Genomic DNA, 20,281 nt, shown 5'->3' with positions numbered 1-20,281 from the left:
GTTTTTCAGTTGCATTTTCTTGCTCTGTGGTTCTGAACAGTCACAAATATGGCTGAGATTTCTTTCAACAAAGCTGTGCACTGTGCTCAGCTTGATGCCACCTCTGTGTCCTGTAGCAACTGGCCTAGACCGAGGTGGTGTGTTATGGCAGTCGCATTGTTTGCCACTAAAGACACTAAAGAAGTTAAAGCCGGTCCTTTCGAGCAGAGAAAGGACCATTTGTGAAGACCGGAAAGCCTGTGTCATCCTCATGTCGATCACACTATAGCAACCTTCTAAGGTCACTTTGGCATCCAGGCCTTCCAGAAAGACCACCACAGGCACTGTCTGCTTTAAAGAGCCGTAGTCAAGGGAGGGAGCGAGTGTACGTGTACCGCGTGTGCGTGTATCTATGTGTGTGTTCTCGGTCAAGCTCAACGTCTTTCCCCCACCCCCAACTTCTAACGTTCTCCTTAGTCCTCTTCCCCTGTAAACCCTCCCCTCCAGCTGACCCCCAGCCCTCCTCCTGGCTCGTCCCTCCCTTACCCAGTCCTCCCTTCTCACCCTGTCCAGCCCCGCCTCTCGGACCGTCTACGCCCTCCCTCTCCGGCAGCCCCCGCCCTCACCTGCATCTGCTCGCGAGGGGCGGGGCCAGAATGACAAAGCACACGGGCGGCGCGGGACCCGCCCCCTGGCTCGGCGGTGCGTCGCCCCGCTGTTATGGAGACCCGCCGCGCGCGCGGGCGGCGATGATGGGCGGCCATGGCCCGGGCGGGCGGCGGCGGCGCAGCAGCACCGGAACGCGCGGGGGGCGCGGCGCGGCCCGAGCCGTGGGAGCTGTCCCTGGAGGAAGTGCTGAAGGTGTACGAGCAGCCCATCAACGAGGAGCAGGCCTGGGCTGTGTGTTTCCAGGGCTGCCGCGGGCTGCGGGGCGAGCCGGGGGGCGTGCGGCGCATCCGGGACACGGCCGACATCCTCCTGCGCAGGGACGGCTCGGTTGGCGCGCGGCTGGAGCCCGGTAAGGCGCAGTGGGGTGGGTGGGGGTGTGGCCGGCGCGGCGGGCGGGCGGGCGGGCGGGCGGGAGGCCGCTGAGGGCGCCCGGTGCCAGGTGCCAGTGCCTCGACCTTTCTCTCATCAGCGTAAAGACAGCGCTCTGTGGGACCCAGAAGGCCCCACCCTGCCCTCTGAATCTGGGACTCCTTGTCTCCTCTTCGACCTAGGATAGCCCCACCGCCACACAACACAAACCGTCTAGGATAACCTTACCAGCAGCCTATCGCTCCTAATGTGCCGGCCTAATGTGCCGGCCAGAGGTCGGTTGGCTGCTCGCGCCAGGGGACGCTTTCCCCAAAGGAGAGGGGCTTTGGCTAGAAGCCCGAGTACCCGAGTATCTTTTACCTTTAAGTCTTGGAGCGCGGCATTTCGAAGCCTCTCTCTAGCCTTTTCTCTTCAAGCTGGGTTTGGGGGAGTCTGTAGCCCTCCGGCCTTGCTCTAGCAGGGCCTGAGGGTGAATGAATTCTTGCTGCTCCCCATGAAGCTGGCACTCTCCTGGCGACACTGCAGACTTTAAGGTTACATAGAGATGTGGGTCGTTCTCTTCTCTCTCTCTCTCTCTCTCTCTCTCTCTCTCTCTCTCTCTGTGTGTGTGTGTGTGTGTGTGTGTGTGTATGTAGGGTGTGCTTTTCTCTGAGTCTACTGAGCTGATACTAATTTCCTGAATTTAATTGTAAGTGCAAGAAAAGTGTATAATTTGTGATTTAAAAAAAGCCTTTAACATCAATAAGAACCAACAGTTAAGCTTTTGAGAGATTCTTGAAGTCTACTCAGAGTGGTGAGTTCAAGCGGCTATTTACTGTTCTCCTTTATTTCCACCCCCCTGAGAATTGTAGTTCTAGTATACAGCATACAGTGATATTACCCTAAAAGTTGATACCCCTTTGGGAGCACAAAGGCAGGCTGTGTGTTTGCTGAATGAAGGCTGGCCTCTCTCCAACACTGAGAGCTATGGGCTTGCAGAAATTCTCCCAAGCAGGCATCTGCGGGGGACTAGGAATGACAAGCAAAGCCAAACAGAAGCAGTGGACAAGAGCTGCTTCTGAACAGGAGGGCCCATTGTGCACACGCAGGAGCCATCACGATTTCCTCAGGCCTTCTCAGCCTGCACCCAGCTCCTTCCTTCCCACACCCCTGCCTGACAGTTTCAAGTTGTTAAATTTTGCACAAAAGCACTGATGTATTTCACAGGGAGATAATAAGCCCAACACCCAGGTAGACTGATTTAACCTTGGCCACATTCACTCCGAGAGTGGCATAATTTGCCTAAATTGGTGCTTGTGCTCAGAATCACTGTATTGCTTCATCTTCCCAAGACTGGCCTGAAGGGACAGGTGCACCCACCACCAACTGCTTTGACCTGGGGGTGGGGTGGGGTGGGGATCCTGCAGCCTCCACATTCATGGAGCTTTACTTCTGAGGCTCTAGCCTCCTTACAAAACTGTTCCTGGACCTACTCCATTCCTTACCATAGAGAATATAACCCAGGACCTGGCTCCCAGCACTGCAGAACAAGGCAGGATTGCAGGGGGCCTGCTCCGTCTGGTTCTCTGATGTTAAAGACAATGAAGCTGAGACTTAGGGTTGTAAGTGGCTTGCTGTCATAGTTGGGGACTGCACTGTGAACCATCCAAGCTGAGCTCCTGTTGGGTCCCTCAAAAAGAACAGTAGTAGCCTGTCCCTGCCCCCCTCCCCACCCCAGCAGTGTCTTTACTGCCTTATTGTTTCCAGCCTCCTGCTGGGTCAAAGTTCAGAGAATGCACTCCATGGTGACTGTTGGGGAGAGGAACCTGTGTGTGGCACCATGGGGTCCAATTTCACTTTCTATTCAGTACACCTTTGGATGTGTTGGTAAACAAACCTCATGAAGGTCAATGAGACTTATGACTTGCTTTTTTTTGTATGGATCTTTCTGTTCAGGCTGATACTGAACTCTTGAGGTCAAATGATCCTCCCACCAAGCCACGTGATGCTGGAACTATAGGGCCTTGTTGGTTCCTTGGTTCTTTTTTGTTTGTTTGATTTTTTTCGTCTTTCGAGATAGGGTTTCTCAGTAGCTGTGGAGCCAGTCCTGGAACTCGCCCTGTAGACCAGGCTGGCCTCCAACACTATGAGTTCAAGGTTACCTGGTCTACGGAATGAGTTCCAGGACAGTCAGAGCTACACAGAGAAACCCTGTCTTGAAAAAGCAAAAGAAAAAAAAAAAAAAACAACTGTATTTACCAGAACAATCTCTGAACTTCTTAAATCAGCTGAAACTTTGCCACCCCTCTGGAAGTAGCCAGCCCAGCACTTTTCTGGAGGATTTGAGAGTCTAGTGAATTCCCTAAAGGATCTTGTGTAGTTTATTCCTGAAATAGCTGTCAAATGCTCAGCATTTGAGTTTATTTTGATGCTTGTAGAGTTTCTTTTTTTTATTTTTATTTATTTTTTTTATTTTTCGAGACAGGGTTTCTCCGTAGCTTTTGGTTCCTGTCCTGGAACTAGCTCTTGTAGACCAGGCTGGCCTCGAACTCACAGAGATCCACCTGCCTCTGCCTCCCAAGTGCACCACCACCGCCCGGCTTTTTATTTTTATTTTTATTTTTTGCTTGTAGAGTTTCTCAATCTGCCAAATTGGATGTTGTCACCCAGTTTGGTCAGTCTCTAAGCCATGCAGATCTTATTCTCCACCAGATTTTTTTTTTATTTATTTATTATGTATACAATATTCTGTCTGTGTGTATATCTGCAGGCCAGAAGAGGGCACCAGACCTCATTACAGATGGTTATGAGCCACCATGTGGTTGCTGGGAATTGAACTCAGGACCTTTGGAAGAGCAGGCAGTGCTCTTAACCACTTGAGCCATCTCTCCAGCCCCCTCCACCAGATTTTTTTGAGACTCTCACTAAACCTGGAGCTCACCATTTTGGCTAGACTGGCTGCTACCTGGTATATTTCCCCAACACTGGGGCCATAGGCCCCTTCTGTTAAACTCAGCTTTTACATGGGTACTACAGATCCAAATACAGTTCTTCATGGGAGACTTTTTTCTAGTCACCCTAGAAGTGTGTGTGTGTGTGTGTGTGTGTGTGTGTGCATACCTGAGACAGGTTCCTGGAACTCAAGACCCTCCAGCCCCAGCTTCTCAAGTGCTAAAATTGCCACTATACCTGACTTGTTTAAATTTATATATATTTATATATATGCAGGGTTTCTCTGTAGCTTTGGAGCGTGTCCCCGAGCTAGCTCTTGTAGACCAGGCTGGCCTTGAACTCACAGAGATCCGCCTGCTTCTGCCTCCCACCACCACCCAGTTTATTTTTTTATTTTTTTATTTTTTGGTTTTTCGAGACAGGGTTTCTCTGTGGTTTTGGAGCCTGTCCTGGAACTAGCTCTTGTAGACCAGGCTGGTCTCGAACTCACAGAGATCCGCCTGCCTCTGCCTCCCGAGTGCTGGGATTAAAGACGTGCGCCACCATCGCCCGGCCCCAGTTTATTTTTTATCATTTTTAATTTTGTGTGTGTGTGTGTGTATGTGTGTGTGTGTGTACACATACCTGAGTTCAGGAGGTGTCTGCAGAATCCACAGTTGTTGGGTGCCCTCTAGAGCCAGAGTTCCAGGAGGTTGTGAGCTACCTGACACAGGTGTTGGGAATGAGACTCTGGAAGAAGTGTAGATGCTTTTAGCCACTGACTGAGGCATCTGGTGGGAAGTGGAGGGTGAGCAAGTAGAGTGACATGTAGTTACATGTAGAGTGACTTAAACTGTATGTTGAGGGAAGAGTGACTTTCTTTTTTTCTTTTTGGATGTTTTGAGGCAGAATTTCTCTGTGTAGCCTTGGCTGTCCTAGAACTTGCTTTGTAAACCAGGCTGACCTTGAACTCAACTAACTGAAATCCACTTGACTCTGCTTCTTAAATGCTGGGATTAAAGTTGTGTTTAGTACAGAGTATTTATTTTATTTATTTGTTTGTTTATTGTTTTTTTGAGACAGGGTTTCTTTGTGTAGCCCTAGCTGTCCTGGAACTCACTCTATAGACCAACCAGTCGGGCCTCAAACTTAGAGAGCTTCCTGCCTCTGTCTCCAGAGTGCTGGGATTAACGGCATGTGCTACCACTGCCCAGTCAGTGTTTTCTGAGACAAAGCCAATTCCTTAAATGGAGTTTGGTTAGTGATGAGGGACCCACAATGTTCTCAGTGACCTTTGTCTGTCTCAAGCTCCAGGATCCAGATTCAGGAGCATGACCACTTCTTAGTGGGGTTTGGCCATCAGCCTGATGGAGTGTGCAGCTTCCAGGCCCACCAGCCTGAATGTGCTGGTTAGTCATCCCTTCTGCAGGAAACCCATGTAGACAGGTGGAGGCTGGACCTGGGACTGGGTCAGGATCCTTCACCCTCCTCTGAAGTGGGAGTGAGTGGTTATGCCGGCTCTTCTCCTCTTCTCCCTTTACCTCCCTGCTCTCTTTTCATGCCCATGTGCATACAATTCTCTATTTTCAGGTGTGTGTGTGTGTGTGTGTGTGTGTGTGTGTGTGTGAGAGAGAGAGAGAGAGAGAGAGAGAGAGAGAGAGAGGCTCTCTCACATATCCCAGCCTGTCCATGACCTCACTGTGTAACTGTGCTGGTTAGTTCTGTCAACTTGACACAAGGTGGAGTCATCTGGGAAGAGGGCACTTCAGCTGAGAAAATGCCCCATCAAATTGGCCTGTGGGAAATCCTATGGGGCATCTTCTTAATGAGAGATTTATGTGGAAGGGCTCAGCACACTGTAGGTGGTGCCAACCCTTGGCAGGTGGTCCTGGCTTCTGTAAGAAGCAGGCTTAGTGAGCCTTGGGGAGTAAGCTAGTAAGCAGCGCTCCCCCATGGCCCCGATCAGATCCTGCCGCTGGGCTCTGCCTTGACCCCCTACCCTGATGTCCTTCAGTGATGGATGATTATATGGAACTGTAAGCTAAAATAAAGCCTTTCCTCCCCAAGTTGCTTTTGTCCAAGGTGGTTTATCACAGCAATAGAACCCCTAAGACAGTAACTGCAGCTTCCCATTCCAGCTGGTCCTGCATGGATGTGGGGCTCTCCCAACCCAGCTTGTGTTGTAGCCTTGAGTTCCAGTTTGCACTAGAACTGGCAATGGTGTCCATGGAACTACAGTCTTATTTTCACTCTTTTTTTTCCTTTTTCTTTTCCTTTCTTTCTTTTTCCTTTTTTGTTTATTTTTGCTTTTCAAGACAAGGTTTATCTGTATAACAGCCCTGGCTATCCTGAAACTCACTCCATAGACCAGGCTGGTCTTGAACTCACCGAGATCCACCTGCCCCTGCCTCCTAAGTGCTGGGATTAAAGGCTTGCGCCACCACTGCCATGTATATTTTTACTCTTATTGCCCAACAGTACTAAAGAGTAGGCATTTGCATGTCACAGAGCCGTGTTGGATAGGTTGGAATGAGGCAGCGTGGGCTAGTGAGAGATAGTGTCCAGGAAGCACAGCCAGGGTTGCCACAGGGTTCTCTCCCTCTGCCTGGCCTGTGCAGCTTGTTGCTGTAACTGCACGTGTAGATGGGCCATCTGTTTAAACTGGGTGCTCACTTGTCTGTCTCTCGGCCCCATGCTCCCGTTTGAGCTAAAGTAGATCTCTGGCTCCTGAGAAATGTCATTGGAACACTGGGGTTGAGAAGCCACAACCTGGCTCTTGGCTATTGAAGCCCTTGAGCTTCACCAGTGACCAGGGCTCCCTGTTTAGCTGGCTTTTCTTCTTAAACAGCTTAGTATTGCATGTGACTCTGTCCAGTCATCCTGAGGGTACCCAAAAACAAGTAGGAAGGGGACATTCCTTTGCAGAGGAGGGAATTTGTCCCTCCAGAGTCTCCTGGATACCAGAATATTTGTGGTTGACACATGTTTATTGAGCTAAGTCCTTCCCACGTGGTTCCTGTCACAGTTGTGTTGTCCACTCCACCACGACAAGGCACCCCTTGTGCCCTGTGAAGGTCACTCGGCTAAGTTGCGGTGGGGCTAACACCAGGCTACTTTGGATAGGTGACTGGAGTCTGTTCAGAGGTGCTCACAGGGCGAACGCACAGCAGTGTTGGGCTTCCTCTTCCTGCACAGCATCCTGTGAGATCCACGCTGAGTAAGAAGAAACCGAAGGTCACAGAAGAGAAGCAGGTGTCCAAAGTCAGTGAGATGGGCATGACCTGTACCCGCCTCAGAGCTCGTGTTTATGTTCCTGTAGCCTTGCAGCACATCACCCAAGTGGAGCCCTGGCCTGTGGCAGGCACAGCAGCAGGGATCCACGTGCCACACCTTTGTGTACATTGGCCGATCCAACTTGGGATGCAGTGTCCAGGGTCCATGCAAATGAACCCTTGACACAAATATGGGTTTCAGTATGAGGAACGCAGTTCTGCAAAGGGCTCCCTTGTGTGCTTCCTGACAGCCAGTGCTCTATCCCTGACCCTCCCACTCAGAAGAGGGGAAGGAAGAGCTCAACGCTGTGGGGGTGTGGCAGGATGCCTGGCCACTCTGGTGTGGGTGTGAGCTGGGTGTGTCTGTGAATAGCTTTTCCAATTTGGTTTCACCTCTGAATTAGACCTTACACAAAGGTAAGGTAGTTTCTCACTCTCTCTTTCTCTCTTGGTTTTGTTTTGTTTTGCTTCTTCTTTTTTTATTTCTTGAGACAGGGTTACTCTGTGTATCTTTGGCTGTCCTGGAACTCACTCTGTAGACCAGGCTGTTCTTGAACTCACAGAGATCTGCCTGCTTCTACCTCCAAGTGCTGGGATTAAATGTGTGCTCCTCCATGCCCAGCAAGAAGGCAATTTTTCAGGTGTATTTTCACTCTGCAATACTGCCTGTGCCCAAGGTTGGTTGCCCAGAAGTCCTCAAGATACTTGGAATCAGGATACTAGCCCACATCTTTGTTTGCATGCTCTTCAATGTGCTTCTAGAAGGAGAAAGCCTTAAGTCTTAAGTAGCCTGTGGGGTCTCTGTGTAAGTTGCATGGCTCCGCTTGTAGTAGGGGTACAGCTCCAGCCAGCCTTGCTGCCATGTCCAAGGCCCTGAACTTCCTCCACACTCATCTGCTGCCAGCCTGGTGCCCACAGAGAATCCTTTCCCTGTCTGCCATGGCACACGTGTGTGGTGGGAACAGCTAAGGGCCTCTTGGCCTTTCATAGTGGGAGTTCTGGTCCCAGGATGTAGACCATGTAAACAGATGTGACAGAGTTTGTGCTCTGGTCATTAGCTGATTCCTCACAGGGTAAGACAGTGTGAAGGGGGAGTTCTGTAGGTAAGACAGCGCTGGGGGGGTGGCCTTCCTGTCTGGAGATGACACCCTGCTGGTTAGCCAAATCAGCTTAAAGAGTTTCTGGAGGAAGTTCAGCCATTGCTTTTCAGTCCATTGAATCCTACTTTATTCCAGGACAGTGGGCTTGCGGTCCTTTCCTCAGGGCAGGAAGAGGAGAATTAAAAGAGAATGTATGAGGTCCTATGGCTTTGCAACACATCCTTAAACTGGCTTAACACACGTATAGTCGCGTCCAGTTTAAGATGCCATAAATCCAGAATAATCTCTACCTTCAGGCTAGCTTCTAGCAGCCCTATTTCATCTACCACATAACGCAGCATAACCATAGATCCTGGGGACTGAAACATGGGCAGCTTTGGGGTCGCTGTTCTAACCATGGAGGGGAAAGCAGGAGAAGGACCTCCGTTCAGTTCCATTCTTGGCATCGAGTATCAAAAGAGATTTTAAATGATTCCACGTTATTTATACATAAAATGGAATTCATTATGACATTTTCCTTTTTTTTACATTTTAAATGATTTACTTATTTATTTCCTGTGCATTCATTTACCTGCATATATGTCTATGTGAAGTTGTCAGATTCCCTGGAACTGGAGTTATAGGCAGTTTTAAGCTACCATGTGGGTGCTGGGAACTGAACCTGGGTCCTCTGGAAGAACAGCCAATGCTCTTAACCGCTGAGCAATATCTACAGTCCCTCATTGTGAAATTTTCAAATGTGTACATAGTGTATTTCCATCAGGGTCTCTCATTTAGCTTAGATGTTATTTGCTAAAATTTAGCTTTTGCTTAGAGTCCACGTGCAAGATTGGAATGGGACCCAAGGCCTTGTGTTTGCTGTTTAAGCTGTCTACCACTGTATACCAGCCCCCAGTTACTCCTTTCAATAAAAAGTTGGCAAAAAAAAAAGTTAAATAGCTAAATTTTACGCCAGGCTGTAGTGGCGCATTCCTTTAATCCCAGCACTCAGGAGGCAGAGAGACAGTCAGATCTCTGTGAGTTCAAGGCCAGTCTGGTCTACAGAGTGAGTTCAAGGGCATCCAGGAATACACAGAAAAGCCCTGTCTCAGGAAAACCAACCAAATAAATAAATAAATAGAAAAAAAGAAAAAGAAAAGAAAATGCCTCCATAAGGCCGGGCTGTTGGCAAGCCTAGGGCATTTTCTTAATGCTTGATCAGTGGGGGAGTCCCAGACCATTATGAGTGGGATCACCCTTGGGTTGGTGGTCCTGGGTTCCTTTAGAGAGCAGGTTGAGCAAGTTAGGGGCTACCCAGTAAGTGTCACCCCTCCATGGCCTCTGGTTTCTGTGCTGTTTGAGTTCCCGCTCTGACTTTCTTCAGTGATGACTATGATATAAAAAGTGTAAGCTAAATAAACCCTTCCTCCCCAACTTGCTTTTGGTCATGTTTTCATCATTGCAATAGTAACACTAAGACACCCAGAGAGAGAGACAGACAGACAGACAGACAGATGTCTGTGAGTATGAGCACGCACAATGTCGTGACACATGAGGATAACTTCCAGGGTTCAGATCCTTCCTTCCACTGTGCTTTTGGGGATGGAATGCAGGTCATTAGGCTTGCAAAACAAGCACTTTTACCTGCTGAGCCATCTTTCAGAATCTAATTTTGTCAGCTGCATACTCTGTCTCCTGCTAGGACCAGTGGTGTGGTCTTGGTGATGTGCCCAGATATGTAACCAGGGGTTGGATACACACTTTGTCTTCCTGTTGGGACCAGTGATGTGTTCTTGGTGATGTGCCCAGATGTGTTACCAGGGGTTGGGTTCATGCTCTGTCTTCCTGTTGGGATCAGTGGTGAGGTCTTGGTGATGTCCCCTGAGGTTGGGTATGGAAGCATAGCAGGAGTTCAGTCCCCAAAGTTTGCCCATTGCTAGAGAGTCATGAATGCTCAAGGCCTGTGGTGTAAGGCAGGCCTCAGCATCATGTACTGCTGACCTATAAGGCAGGCCTCAGCATCGTGATATGGCTCTGATATCAGCACTGCCAATTAACACCGTGATATAGCCCTGCTGATATGGGTCACCTCCAGACCTGCCACTGGTGGACTGTGCTCCTGCTGTAGGAAGAGACTTCCTGGGAGTGGTGTGTGGGCAGTGTGTGCGCAAGTGCTTGGGGAAGCCTGCTGTCTTCAGTCCTGGATGAGCCACCACCCACCTGTGGAAGAGAAGGAAGGACACACCTGTGTCCCTTTGCCCCACAGAACTCTGTTTGTTAAGCAAACACGGTGTCTGCCTCCGTGCCTTCCTGTGGGTGGTTCTCTTCTTCTGGCTTTCACCAGTTTCCAAGGCTGGTGCTTGACTTGGGTCACAACTCAGTTTTACAGTTCCTTTCTTGACAGTGGAAGCCGCCTGCCTGTACGTGTGGCTCGCTTACTAAATGCCAGCCACTGGGTGTGTCTTCACTCAATCTGACAAGCCCTCCCTGGTAAGTGATATCACATCACTTTTGTGAGCGGGAACTGCCACCGCTCAGTCACATGACCTTTGACTCCGCAGTCTCTTGGCTGGACGCTGCACCCTGACCTAGGAGATACGTAGGGGCTATATTTTCACTTTTCCCTACATAATTTCAAATTCAGAATGTTTCCTTCTAAATTTTATACGTATGAGTGTTTCCCCTGAATGTATGTATGTGTACCTTGTGCATGCCTGATGCCTATGGAAGCCAGAAGAGGGCACTGAACCCCCTGGAACGAGAGTTACAGATGGTTGTGAGCTGTCCTGTGAGTGCTGGGAATAGAATGAGACCTTTCTAAGAGCAGCCAGTACTCAGATTCAGAAAGTTGAAAGGGAAGCCATTGGAGGAGGCCTGTGTCACTGCCTGGATGTCCCCCCTCCCTCTCACAGGCTGCCGCAGTCAGACGTGAGGCTCTCCTGCACATGCCCGCACTCAGGCCTGTGTACTTCCTCCTAACTTCAGGCTGCTCTGTTTTGTCTTTTTTTCCCCCCTGAGTGGGGGCCTTGGATCAACTCAACACACAAAAGACATCTTGCTGGGTTATTTTCTTGGAACAGGGTCTTTCTTTCTATGTTACCCAGGTTGACCTTAAACTTGGAATCTTACTGCCTCAGCCTCCCAGATCTGGTTTCAAGTAAATTTCTTAATCTGCCACCCCTCCTGGCCACCTTGTTGTTTTTAGTGACACCTAATGTCCTGGGTATGAATGCCCTCCCTGTGTGTCTGTCTATAGTGGCACGTATGCATTTTTGATGTAGGATAGACTCAGCCCTGAGTGTTCCTGTAGGTATTGTGATGCATGGGTGTGCCTCTAAAGGCTGGCCTGTTAAATCAGAAGGTGAGAGTGTATAACTTTGCGGGACTTGGCAGATTGCCATGTGAGGGCTCTGGCCAGTTCCCTTGTCCACCCGGAACTGTGTGTGTCATATCTTCATTGCACACGCCCTTCAACTATGTGTTTTGGCCATATAGGGACTTCTGAACACTGTGCCTGAGATGCGGACAGGAAGTCTTGTGGACTTAGAAAGGCTCTGCTCTTCAGCTTTCGGTCACTGTCAGAAGACTCTCAGGAGTCTGGACTTGGGGTGGGGAATGTCTTGTGTAGGGAAAAGCCTTCCTAAGATGTGTAAAGTCCCCTTTAGCTGAGTGAAGAGGGGCTATATCATGGAGAGTAGATAGCTAACGCTGCCCGTGCCCTTACGCCCCAAAAGAAGTCAGAGACAGGAGGTCCTACCACCCTACTATATGACTGCATGACTGAGCAGTCCACACCTTAGGAAACGTCTCTGCATCTGTTACCTCACTTCTTTGAGGTGATGCCATAAGTTAGGCAGGAAGGTGCCATTTCTGTCCCGAGGGTGGCAAAGTGATATCAGACACTTGCCCCATAACCGTGGACTGGTCAGAACCTGACTTCAATCTCTTGAAGGACAGCTGGCTCTCTGGAGGCAACTGTGGCTCCAGCTGCCAAACTCCTACTATTGGTGGCAGATGCCCCTTCCCTGGAAGTCTCTCTGGAGGAGGGACTGGGTCTACAGAAGCCACAGGCAGTTCTCCAGATCTTCTGTCTTACTTCCATGACACACGTTTATTTCCAGAAAAGTCTCCCAGCCCTTGATTTCTCCTCATTTGCTAATTTAACAAGAGAACCTGGAATGGCCACTCTCTGTTCAGGGCAAGAATCCCCTCCTGGGGACATGAGCACTAAGCTGAGTCCCAGCCCTTAGCAGAAATGATGCTGATAGAAACTTGGCGTCCGACTTCCGGCTCCACTGCGGCGTAGCATTTCAGATGTAACGGGAACTCCTTGGCCCGGTCCCAGCATTTATCATCTGTATGATTGCAAGGAAAATTCGTAGTCTGCCTGGGCTCCAGTTTCTTCATATGTAGAGAAGTCTTCTTAGAAGCTAGGTGTGATGGTGCCCACTCATTGTCTCAGCACTCAGCCGCACAGTGTTGAAAATGTCACTAACATTTGTTAGTTTTGTATTATTCCTAGGTCTGGCCTCTGGTCATGTGGCAGTCACTGTCTTCCTAGAACCTCACAAAGCCATAGCTTGCTCATTAAAACCCAAGACTCCCCTGGTATAGCAGTATGTACCTGTAATCCCGGCACTCAAGAAACCAAGACAGGGACATTGTAATGACTTTGAGATAGACAGTAATATTCTATCTCAAAAACAGCAATAGCCAAACTCTAAGTCCTTGCAACTTGATGCATAATTAAATTCATAAACAATTTTGGCACATCTCTTATTAACGTTGACTATTTATTTATTTTTGAGGCAGGGTTTCACTGTTTAGTTCTGGCTGTTCTGGAACTTGCTTTGTAGACCAGGCTGGCCTCAAACTCACAGAGATCTGCTTGGCTCTGTCTTCCAAGTGCTTGGATAAAGGTGTGCACCCATACCGCCTGACTTAACATTGACTATTTAAGCATTAAAAATATTCTCCTCATGGGCTAGGATCACAGCTCAGTTGGTATAGTAGTTACATAGAAAGGAGGCCTTGGGTTCAGTCTCCACCACCACATAAACACGGTGTGTTTGCATGCATCTATAATCCCAGTACTGAGGAGATGGAAGCAAGAAAGTCAGAAACTGAAGGTCCTCCTCGGCTACACAGTGACTTTCAAGGACAGCCTGGGGTACATGAGACATTGTCTTTTTAAAAAATTCCAACCAGAAAGCCAAGTGATGGTGGCGCACACCTTTAATCCCAGCACTCAGGAGGCAGAGGCAGGTGGATCTCTGTGAGTTTGAGGCCAGCATGGTCTACAGAACGAGTTCTAGGACAGGCTCTAAAGCTACACAGAGAAACCCTAAAAATAAAGGTAAATAAATAAATAAAAATTCCAACCAGAAAGCTGCTTAGAGCTGAAGACCAGACCAGCACTGACTGTGCTCAGAACTGCTAAATTCCACCAGCCTGCCCTGCCTTCATGATCCCCTGACTCAGAGCACTGACCTTTTCCAGGAAGTACCCTTATTCTTGCTCAAATTTTCTTCTATCTTTTTAGTGTCTGAATCCATTCACAGCTACCAAGTTTTGTTAAACATCCACAGTGGGGTGGGGACAGAGTCCCTGGGATCACTCGTCCTCCAAGAGCATGCTCTTTGAGCTCACATTCCTTATTGCCCCGCTGATGTTGGGGGATGGATGGTTTTCCATTATTTTAATGGATCTCACAGTCGCTATCTCTGGCAATCTTCCTGGTCCTTGATGCAATTTGGAGATATTTGTGGAGTTAGCAGGTTTGCCTAGCAGGCAATTTTATGGTTTGTTATTTTTCATGTCTTACTTCATCCTAGAACTTAAGGAAGCTGTAGTTCATATCGTTGCATGGTTCTGCCTTTATTCGTAGTAATTAAGGGAGGCCTGGGAAGTAGGGTAATTGGGAGTTGCTCTCTCACCTGCCCCCTCGAGCCCCACCACTCACCCGGCTGTGATGCCTTAGAGTCAAGGACTTCGCTCTTTGCCTTGGGTGCTCATCTGAGAAGTGGGTGCCGGAGTTATCCCCCCTCGTGCTGTGGCTGAGCCACATGAGTAAGCCCTTGAAAATGTGACTTGCTTCTTGGCATTTACCACTGATGTGTTTAGTAAATCAAATGCAGAGACCAGCTTCCACCTGCTCTTCAACCCAGGGACTCCTTTGAGAGGTGCCATTAGAAAAACCCCAAACCAAGGGGCTGTCTCAGGAGTGGATTTATTTACCCATCGGGCCAGGGTTTCTTATCTTCTTGCTGTATCTGGCTCACAGGACCTCGGTTCTAGGGAAGTGGTATACCCATTTCAGATGATGGGTCTTCCCTACAGAGACAGCTGAGCAGTCCTCTTTCAGAACCTGGACATACACAGTCTTGCTGACTGTCCCTCGATGTTGACTTTCTCCTCTGAGATGCTGCTATGGACCAGGTCCACATCACTTGTGCTGTAGCCTGAACCCTGCCCAGAGCTGGCTTAGGCTAGGCCTTGGGGATTCTATTCAAGGGGCCAGGTATCTCAGCCTGTTATGAGCTTTCTGGTGTTCCTTTGGGGATGTGCTGTGTATTTTAAGGCAGAGGGAGAAGGGGAGAGCACATTGTCTGGAGGGGTCTTAGGGCTTCCCATGTAATGGTGACTGTTTTCTCTTACAGAACCTACAACCATGGTGGTGCTACCAGCCAGCTCAGAAGCCCAGGTATTGAAAAACAATTTTATTTATTTATTTTTTAATTTTTTATTTCCTTCTTTGGTTGAATTTGCTTTATTATTTATTTATTTATCTATTTATATTTTATATACGAGTGCTCTGCATATATACCTACATACCAGAAGAGGGCACCAGATCTCATTACAGATGGTTGTAAGCCACCATGTGGTTTCTGGGAATTGAACTCAGGACCTCTGGAAGAACAGTCAATGCTCTTAACCTCCTTTTTTTCCCCCTTGGGTTTTTTGAGAAGGGTTCTCTGTAGTTCTTTTCTGAAGCCTGTACTGGAACTAGCTCTGTAGACCAGGTTAGCCTCGAACTCACAGAGATCCTCCTACCTCTGCCTCCCAAGTGCTGAGATTAAAGGCGTGCACCACCACTGCCCAGCTGCTCTTAACCTCTGAACCATCTCTCCAGCCCCCTCAAATGCCTCTTTGCTTTATTTCAGGTTTTTTTTTTTTAATGAGTGAACTTTTGTTTCTTCTACTTGTTTCCCAAAAGGTATTTAAGAGTAGAGACCACTTGTATTCTAGGATGAGAAGGGACCTTTGGGGACCAGAAAAGAGCACCATCTGAGCAACAAACAGAGCCAGAGAGGAATTCCAGGGCATGCTGCCTGCCCTGATGTTTTTGTTCTTTGAAATGTTGCCTTTTATTGCCTTTTCAAAGCATAATTTTAATATAATAATAATTTACAGGCTGGATGCAATGGTACATACTTGTAATTCTAGCTACTTGGGAGACTGAAGCTTTGAGGAAAAACAAAGAAGAGATATAAAGAAAGGGAGGGAGGAAAGAAACTTGTGTTTCTGTATTTATTTAGCATGGTAGCTCTGCAAGGGAGAGGTGAGACTGGACCGGAGGATTTCCATCATGCGCTGCCCCTGCTTCTGCTGCTGCTGCTTCCTCCTCTAACTTCTCTACCTAGATCTTGCCTCAAAGGGAACATATTATATACTTTCTTACATTTTTGTTATTTATTTATAAACAAATAGTTTTGTTTTGAGACATGGTCTCTTTACCTAGCCCTGGCTGTCCTACTTCGCACTGTGAAGATCAAATTGGCCTGGAACTCACAGGTCCACCTGGTTCTGACTCCCAAGTGCTAGAATTAAAGGCATGTGCCAGTATACCCAGCTGGCACCATGTCTTATCACCACACATACTTCTCAATGCCAGTGACAGTATATCCCTGCTTCCATGGAACGCTGCCACCCAGGCAGTGCTAGTGCCACCTAGGAGCTCTGTGAAGACAGACTCCTTACACAGAGGTAGCTAGAAATTGGGGAAGAACAGCTGTATTTCTAGTGCATCTGCATTGTCGTGTGACTGCCAGTTATCTGGACACACAGCTGTAGATAGTTTATTTCTCCAGCTGCAGGTCTGCTGGCCTGGGAGGTCAGCTGACCCTTGCTGTCCAGAGTTCACAGAGGTGAAACTGCTACCTACTACCGAAAGGATGCCTAGTTTTACACACCATACGAATGCTTGTGAAAGCTTTGAATGAAGGCGTCTCATATGGACTGTTCTCGGAGACCCAGGTGTTAACCTGAAAGCCCCATCCCCAGGAAATAGGGCGAGGGAGCCACTCAAAGTCTAAGCTTCCTTCTGGATACTTAGGTTTCATGAACTGCCTAGGCAGCCCCTCTAATTGCTTTCAGATTCCAGGCTGATGGCCAGGCTTGAACTTGCGGGTTGGAGGTCCTGAGACTGGCCAGCCGCCCAGGCGCTTCCTAATGGAAAGCATTCTTTGTGTTCCAGAGAAAGTTTCCAGTGAGCTGAGGCACTGAAAAGCTTTTTGCCAAGGAAGCCATCAGATAAGAGGCTTGGCTGGAGTTAACTCTTCCCCTTCCTTCTTGCTGTGTAGGCCAGCACTGGGCAGGGGATGGAGTGAGTAGCCTGGATGGATTGGGTTACCTCTCTGCAGGCTGCACTGGGATGGGCAGGAGGGCTTCCTGCTTGCTTCTCAGTCCGTCTTTCTCCGTGGAGTCCTGTGATATCCATTGACGACTTTGCCACACAACCAAGCATTACAGAGCTATGAGGCACACTGGAGATCTTGGACCACCTTGCTCTTGCCTGGCATCTATCTGTACAACACAAGAATCTACTGTGTGACCTCTCCACGTTTCTGTCCCCTTACCTTGCTAGCTTTCTCTTTCCACTGTCACACCCAAGAGCAGTCCTGAGATAGTCTCTGGAGTCCCCAGTTTCCCTGGACACTCCATCCTGGCTGCTGGCCAGAGCCCTGCTGTTTGCCTTCTGTCAGGTGTGACTAGCCACTAGATGTTGGTATCATGCTCTGCATCCAAGGGAGTGCCTTGGGAACAGTCTATGCCTTTAACATGCTGAAAGTAGATAAAACTAGGTGAGAGCAGCCCCAAGGGTGGGCCAGGCTTTGGTCCATTGTGATTTGATTCTTCTCACCAGTCTTCTTGAGTCAAGGGTTACCTTCCTCAGACCCCTCAGACTCCAGCATCTTCTGAGATGTCCCTGTAGGACTCAGAGACCTTATCTCTTGCCTGACCCTGGCTTTGACCTGTTATTGCTCAGCCTACCTTAGGCTCAGGTTTCCTAGGATACCTTACTAGCCAGAAACGAGTGGAAGAGGCCACTGGGACAAGGTGGTACCAGAAAGTGGACAATCTCCTGATGAGGCTCTGGGTCCATCTTCTTTTTTTTTTTTTTTTTTTTGATTTTTCGAGACAGGGTTTCTCCGTAGCTTTTGGTTCCTGTCCTGGAACTAGCTCTTGTAGACCAGGCTGGCCTCGAACTCCCAGAGATCCGCCTGCCTCTGCCTCCCGAGTGCTGGGATTAAAGGCGTGCGCCACCACCGCCCGGCTCTGGGTCCATCTTCTACAACAATGTCCTCTCACCCAAGCAATATAACAGAAACCTTAGAGCATAGCACAGACAGACCCAACTTCAAGGTCTAGCTTGGCCAGCTTCTAGCTGTGATGGAGTAGCCTAACATCTCTCTCTCTGCCTCTGTCCCTCTGTATATGAGATGGGAGGTTGTGTCATGGGTTGTTGATGTTAAATAGGATGAGTTTTACATAGCGTCTACATAGTAGAGCTGTTATTTTTATGTGTATGTGCCTTTGATAGTCTTTTCTTCTTAACAAATATTTTACATATATGGGTTTTTTTTGTATTTATCTATTCATTATTTTCCTTGCATCTATGTCTGTGTACTATGTGCATATCTGGTGTTTGAGGAATTCATCAGAGGGTTTTGGATCCTCTGTAACTGGAGTTATGGAAAGTTGTGAGCCACCATGCAGGTGCTAGAAATGGAACCCAATGCTCTTAACCAGAGAACCCATCTCTCCAGCCCCAGACAGTTTGTTCAAAAGAAGGAAAATATGAAAACTATTCAGTAGTAATGGAAATTGATCCTCAGTTAAGAGCACTGGCTGCTCTTCCAGATGATGTGGATTTGATTCTCAGCACCCACATGGCAGCTCACAGTGTCCGTAACTGCAGTCCCAGGGAAGCTGGTGCAGACTCACATGTAGGCATAACACCCATACACACACAGTAAAAGTAAAATGAAAAATTCATATTTTTAATGAAATGCTTGTAATCTTTTGGGGAGCTAAGATAGGAGGCTTAAAACTTTGAGGCCATCCAAGGCTACATAGCAAGACCCTGTCTAAAAATGGGTATTGTGGAGACTTTCAGGAAGCTCATTCAGCTAAAGCCCTGAGAGCCTCACACAGTAAGCTCTACCAGTCCCCAGGGCCTGACCCTGTCCTCAGTGCCTTAGTGCTCATCATATGCCCTCAGGTGGGGCTGGGTGTGGTCTGGTGCAGCAGGCCTGTAAGGTGACTGAAGCAGGAGGATCATGAGTTTGAGGCCTAGATAACCTGTCTCAAATAACAACTAGATGGGCATAGGCCTGTAATCCCAGCTCTGGGGACCTGGCAGGAGGTAGGAGGATCAGGAATAAACTTCATGAGACACTACTACCTTCAAAAGCAAACAGACAGAGCCCGGCGGTGGTGGTGCACCCCTTTAATCCCAGCACTCAGGAGGCAGAGGCAGGCGGATCTCTGTGAGTTTGAAGCCAGCCTGATCTACAAAGTGATTTCCAGGACAGCCTGGGCTACACAGAGAAACTCTTGTCTCAAAAAACAAGAACAAAAGAGAAAGCAAGAGAAGAAAAATAGTGCTGAAGAGCTGAGCTAGTGGCTAAGAGCACCAGCATTTGGGAGGCAGAGGTAGGCAGATCTGTGTGAGTTGAGGCCAGTGTGGTCTGCATAGTGAGTTCCAGGGCAGCCAAGCAGAGAGTCCCTGTCTCAATAAATAGATAAATAAATAAATAACAGTAAGACACAGTCTAACTGAGTAGCCCTGGCTAGCCTCAAACTCACATAGCTCCTCTGGCTGTGCCTAGGACTAAAGTTGTGAGCTGTTTGCTCAGCATGACATAATTTTTTGTCAGCACAAATGTCTATCTGTTTTTATAATGCTGTGAGTCACCTATTACTGTAACAAACTCCTTAGATAATCAGAGACGTGAGGTTTGGCTGGGACTGTGGCACAGTGATAAAGTGCGCATTCAGGCCGGGCGGTGGTGGTGCACGCCTTTAATCCCAGCACTCAGGAAGCAGAGACAGGCGGATCTCTGTGAGTTCGAGACCAGCCTGGTCTACAAGAGCTAGTTCCAGGACAGGCTCCAAAACCACAGAGAAACCCTGTCTTGAAAAAGTGCGCATTTAGTGTGCCACACGGCTCTGGTTCAAGCTCCACAGGGTAGAAGGTCATTTTGGTTCACAGTTTTGGAAGTTTCACAGCCACTTAGTTCTAATGCTTTGGGACTATGGTGATGGAACATGCCATAGCAGGATTTCCCGGAGGAGAAGGCTGCTTCTCTCTTGGCTGGGTATGAAAAAAAGGAAAGTTGGAAGCCAGTGAGCAGGAGACCTCCCATTCAGCACCGCCTCTTTGTTTAACTATGTAGCCCACCCTGGTCTGGGATACACTCTACTTCCCAAATGCTGGGATCAATGTGTGCTCCATGCCCAGCAAGCCCACCCCTTAAGAGTTCCGCCAGTTCCCAGTGGAAGCCAGCCAAGGACTAATGCTTTAACACACGGGCCTCCGGGACATCTAAGAATAAGCTCTAGGCCAGGGTGTGATATAGTGATTGAGTGCTCTCATGTTATCTGTGAAGATTAAAAAATAAAAAGAAAATCCCCAGTCCCCCAAACTAGAGTGGTCAAGAAGCATCACGACAGCAGCTGCTCAGTCAGCTGGTCTTTCTCCTTTGATGTGAGCCATCC

The 20,281-nt window shown here is 48.5% G+C and overlaps 1 protein-coding gene across 2 annotated transcripts in view; it reads left to right on the top strand.

Annotated features, from left to right (window-relative positions):
- Positions 1 to 665: 665 nt before the first annotated feature.
- The window catches only part of Spire2 (spire type actin nucleation factor 2), a 34,579-nt gene continuing 14,963 nt past the window's right edge, over positions 666 to 20,281 (top strand). For both annotated transcript variants that reach the window (XM_041650813.1, XM_041650815.1), the window contains exons 1-2: positions 666 to 997; positions 14,938 to 14,981. In XM_041650813.1, the coding sequence (XP_041506747.1) occupies positions 742 to 997; positions 14,938 to 14,981 (300 nt within the window). In that variant the 5' untranslated portion in view covers positions 666 to 741. The remainder of the gene's footprint in view (positions 998 to 14,937; positions 14,982 to 20,281) is intronic.

Source organism: Microtus oregoni, unplaced genomic scaffold (genome assembly GCF_018167655.1).
Source record: "Microtus oregoni isolate MIOR12 unplaced genomic scaffold, Mior012 000004F_ref0000308, whole genome shotgun sequence".
In the NCBI taxonomy this organism is placed as follows: Eukaryota; Metazoa; Chordata; class Mammalia; order Rodentia; family Cricetidae; genus Microtus; species Microtus oregoni.
The sequence above is the reverse complement of the archived record's forward strand: the minus strand, read 5'-3'. Positions and strand labels throughout refer to the sequence as shown.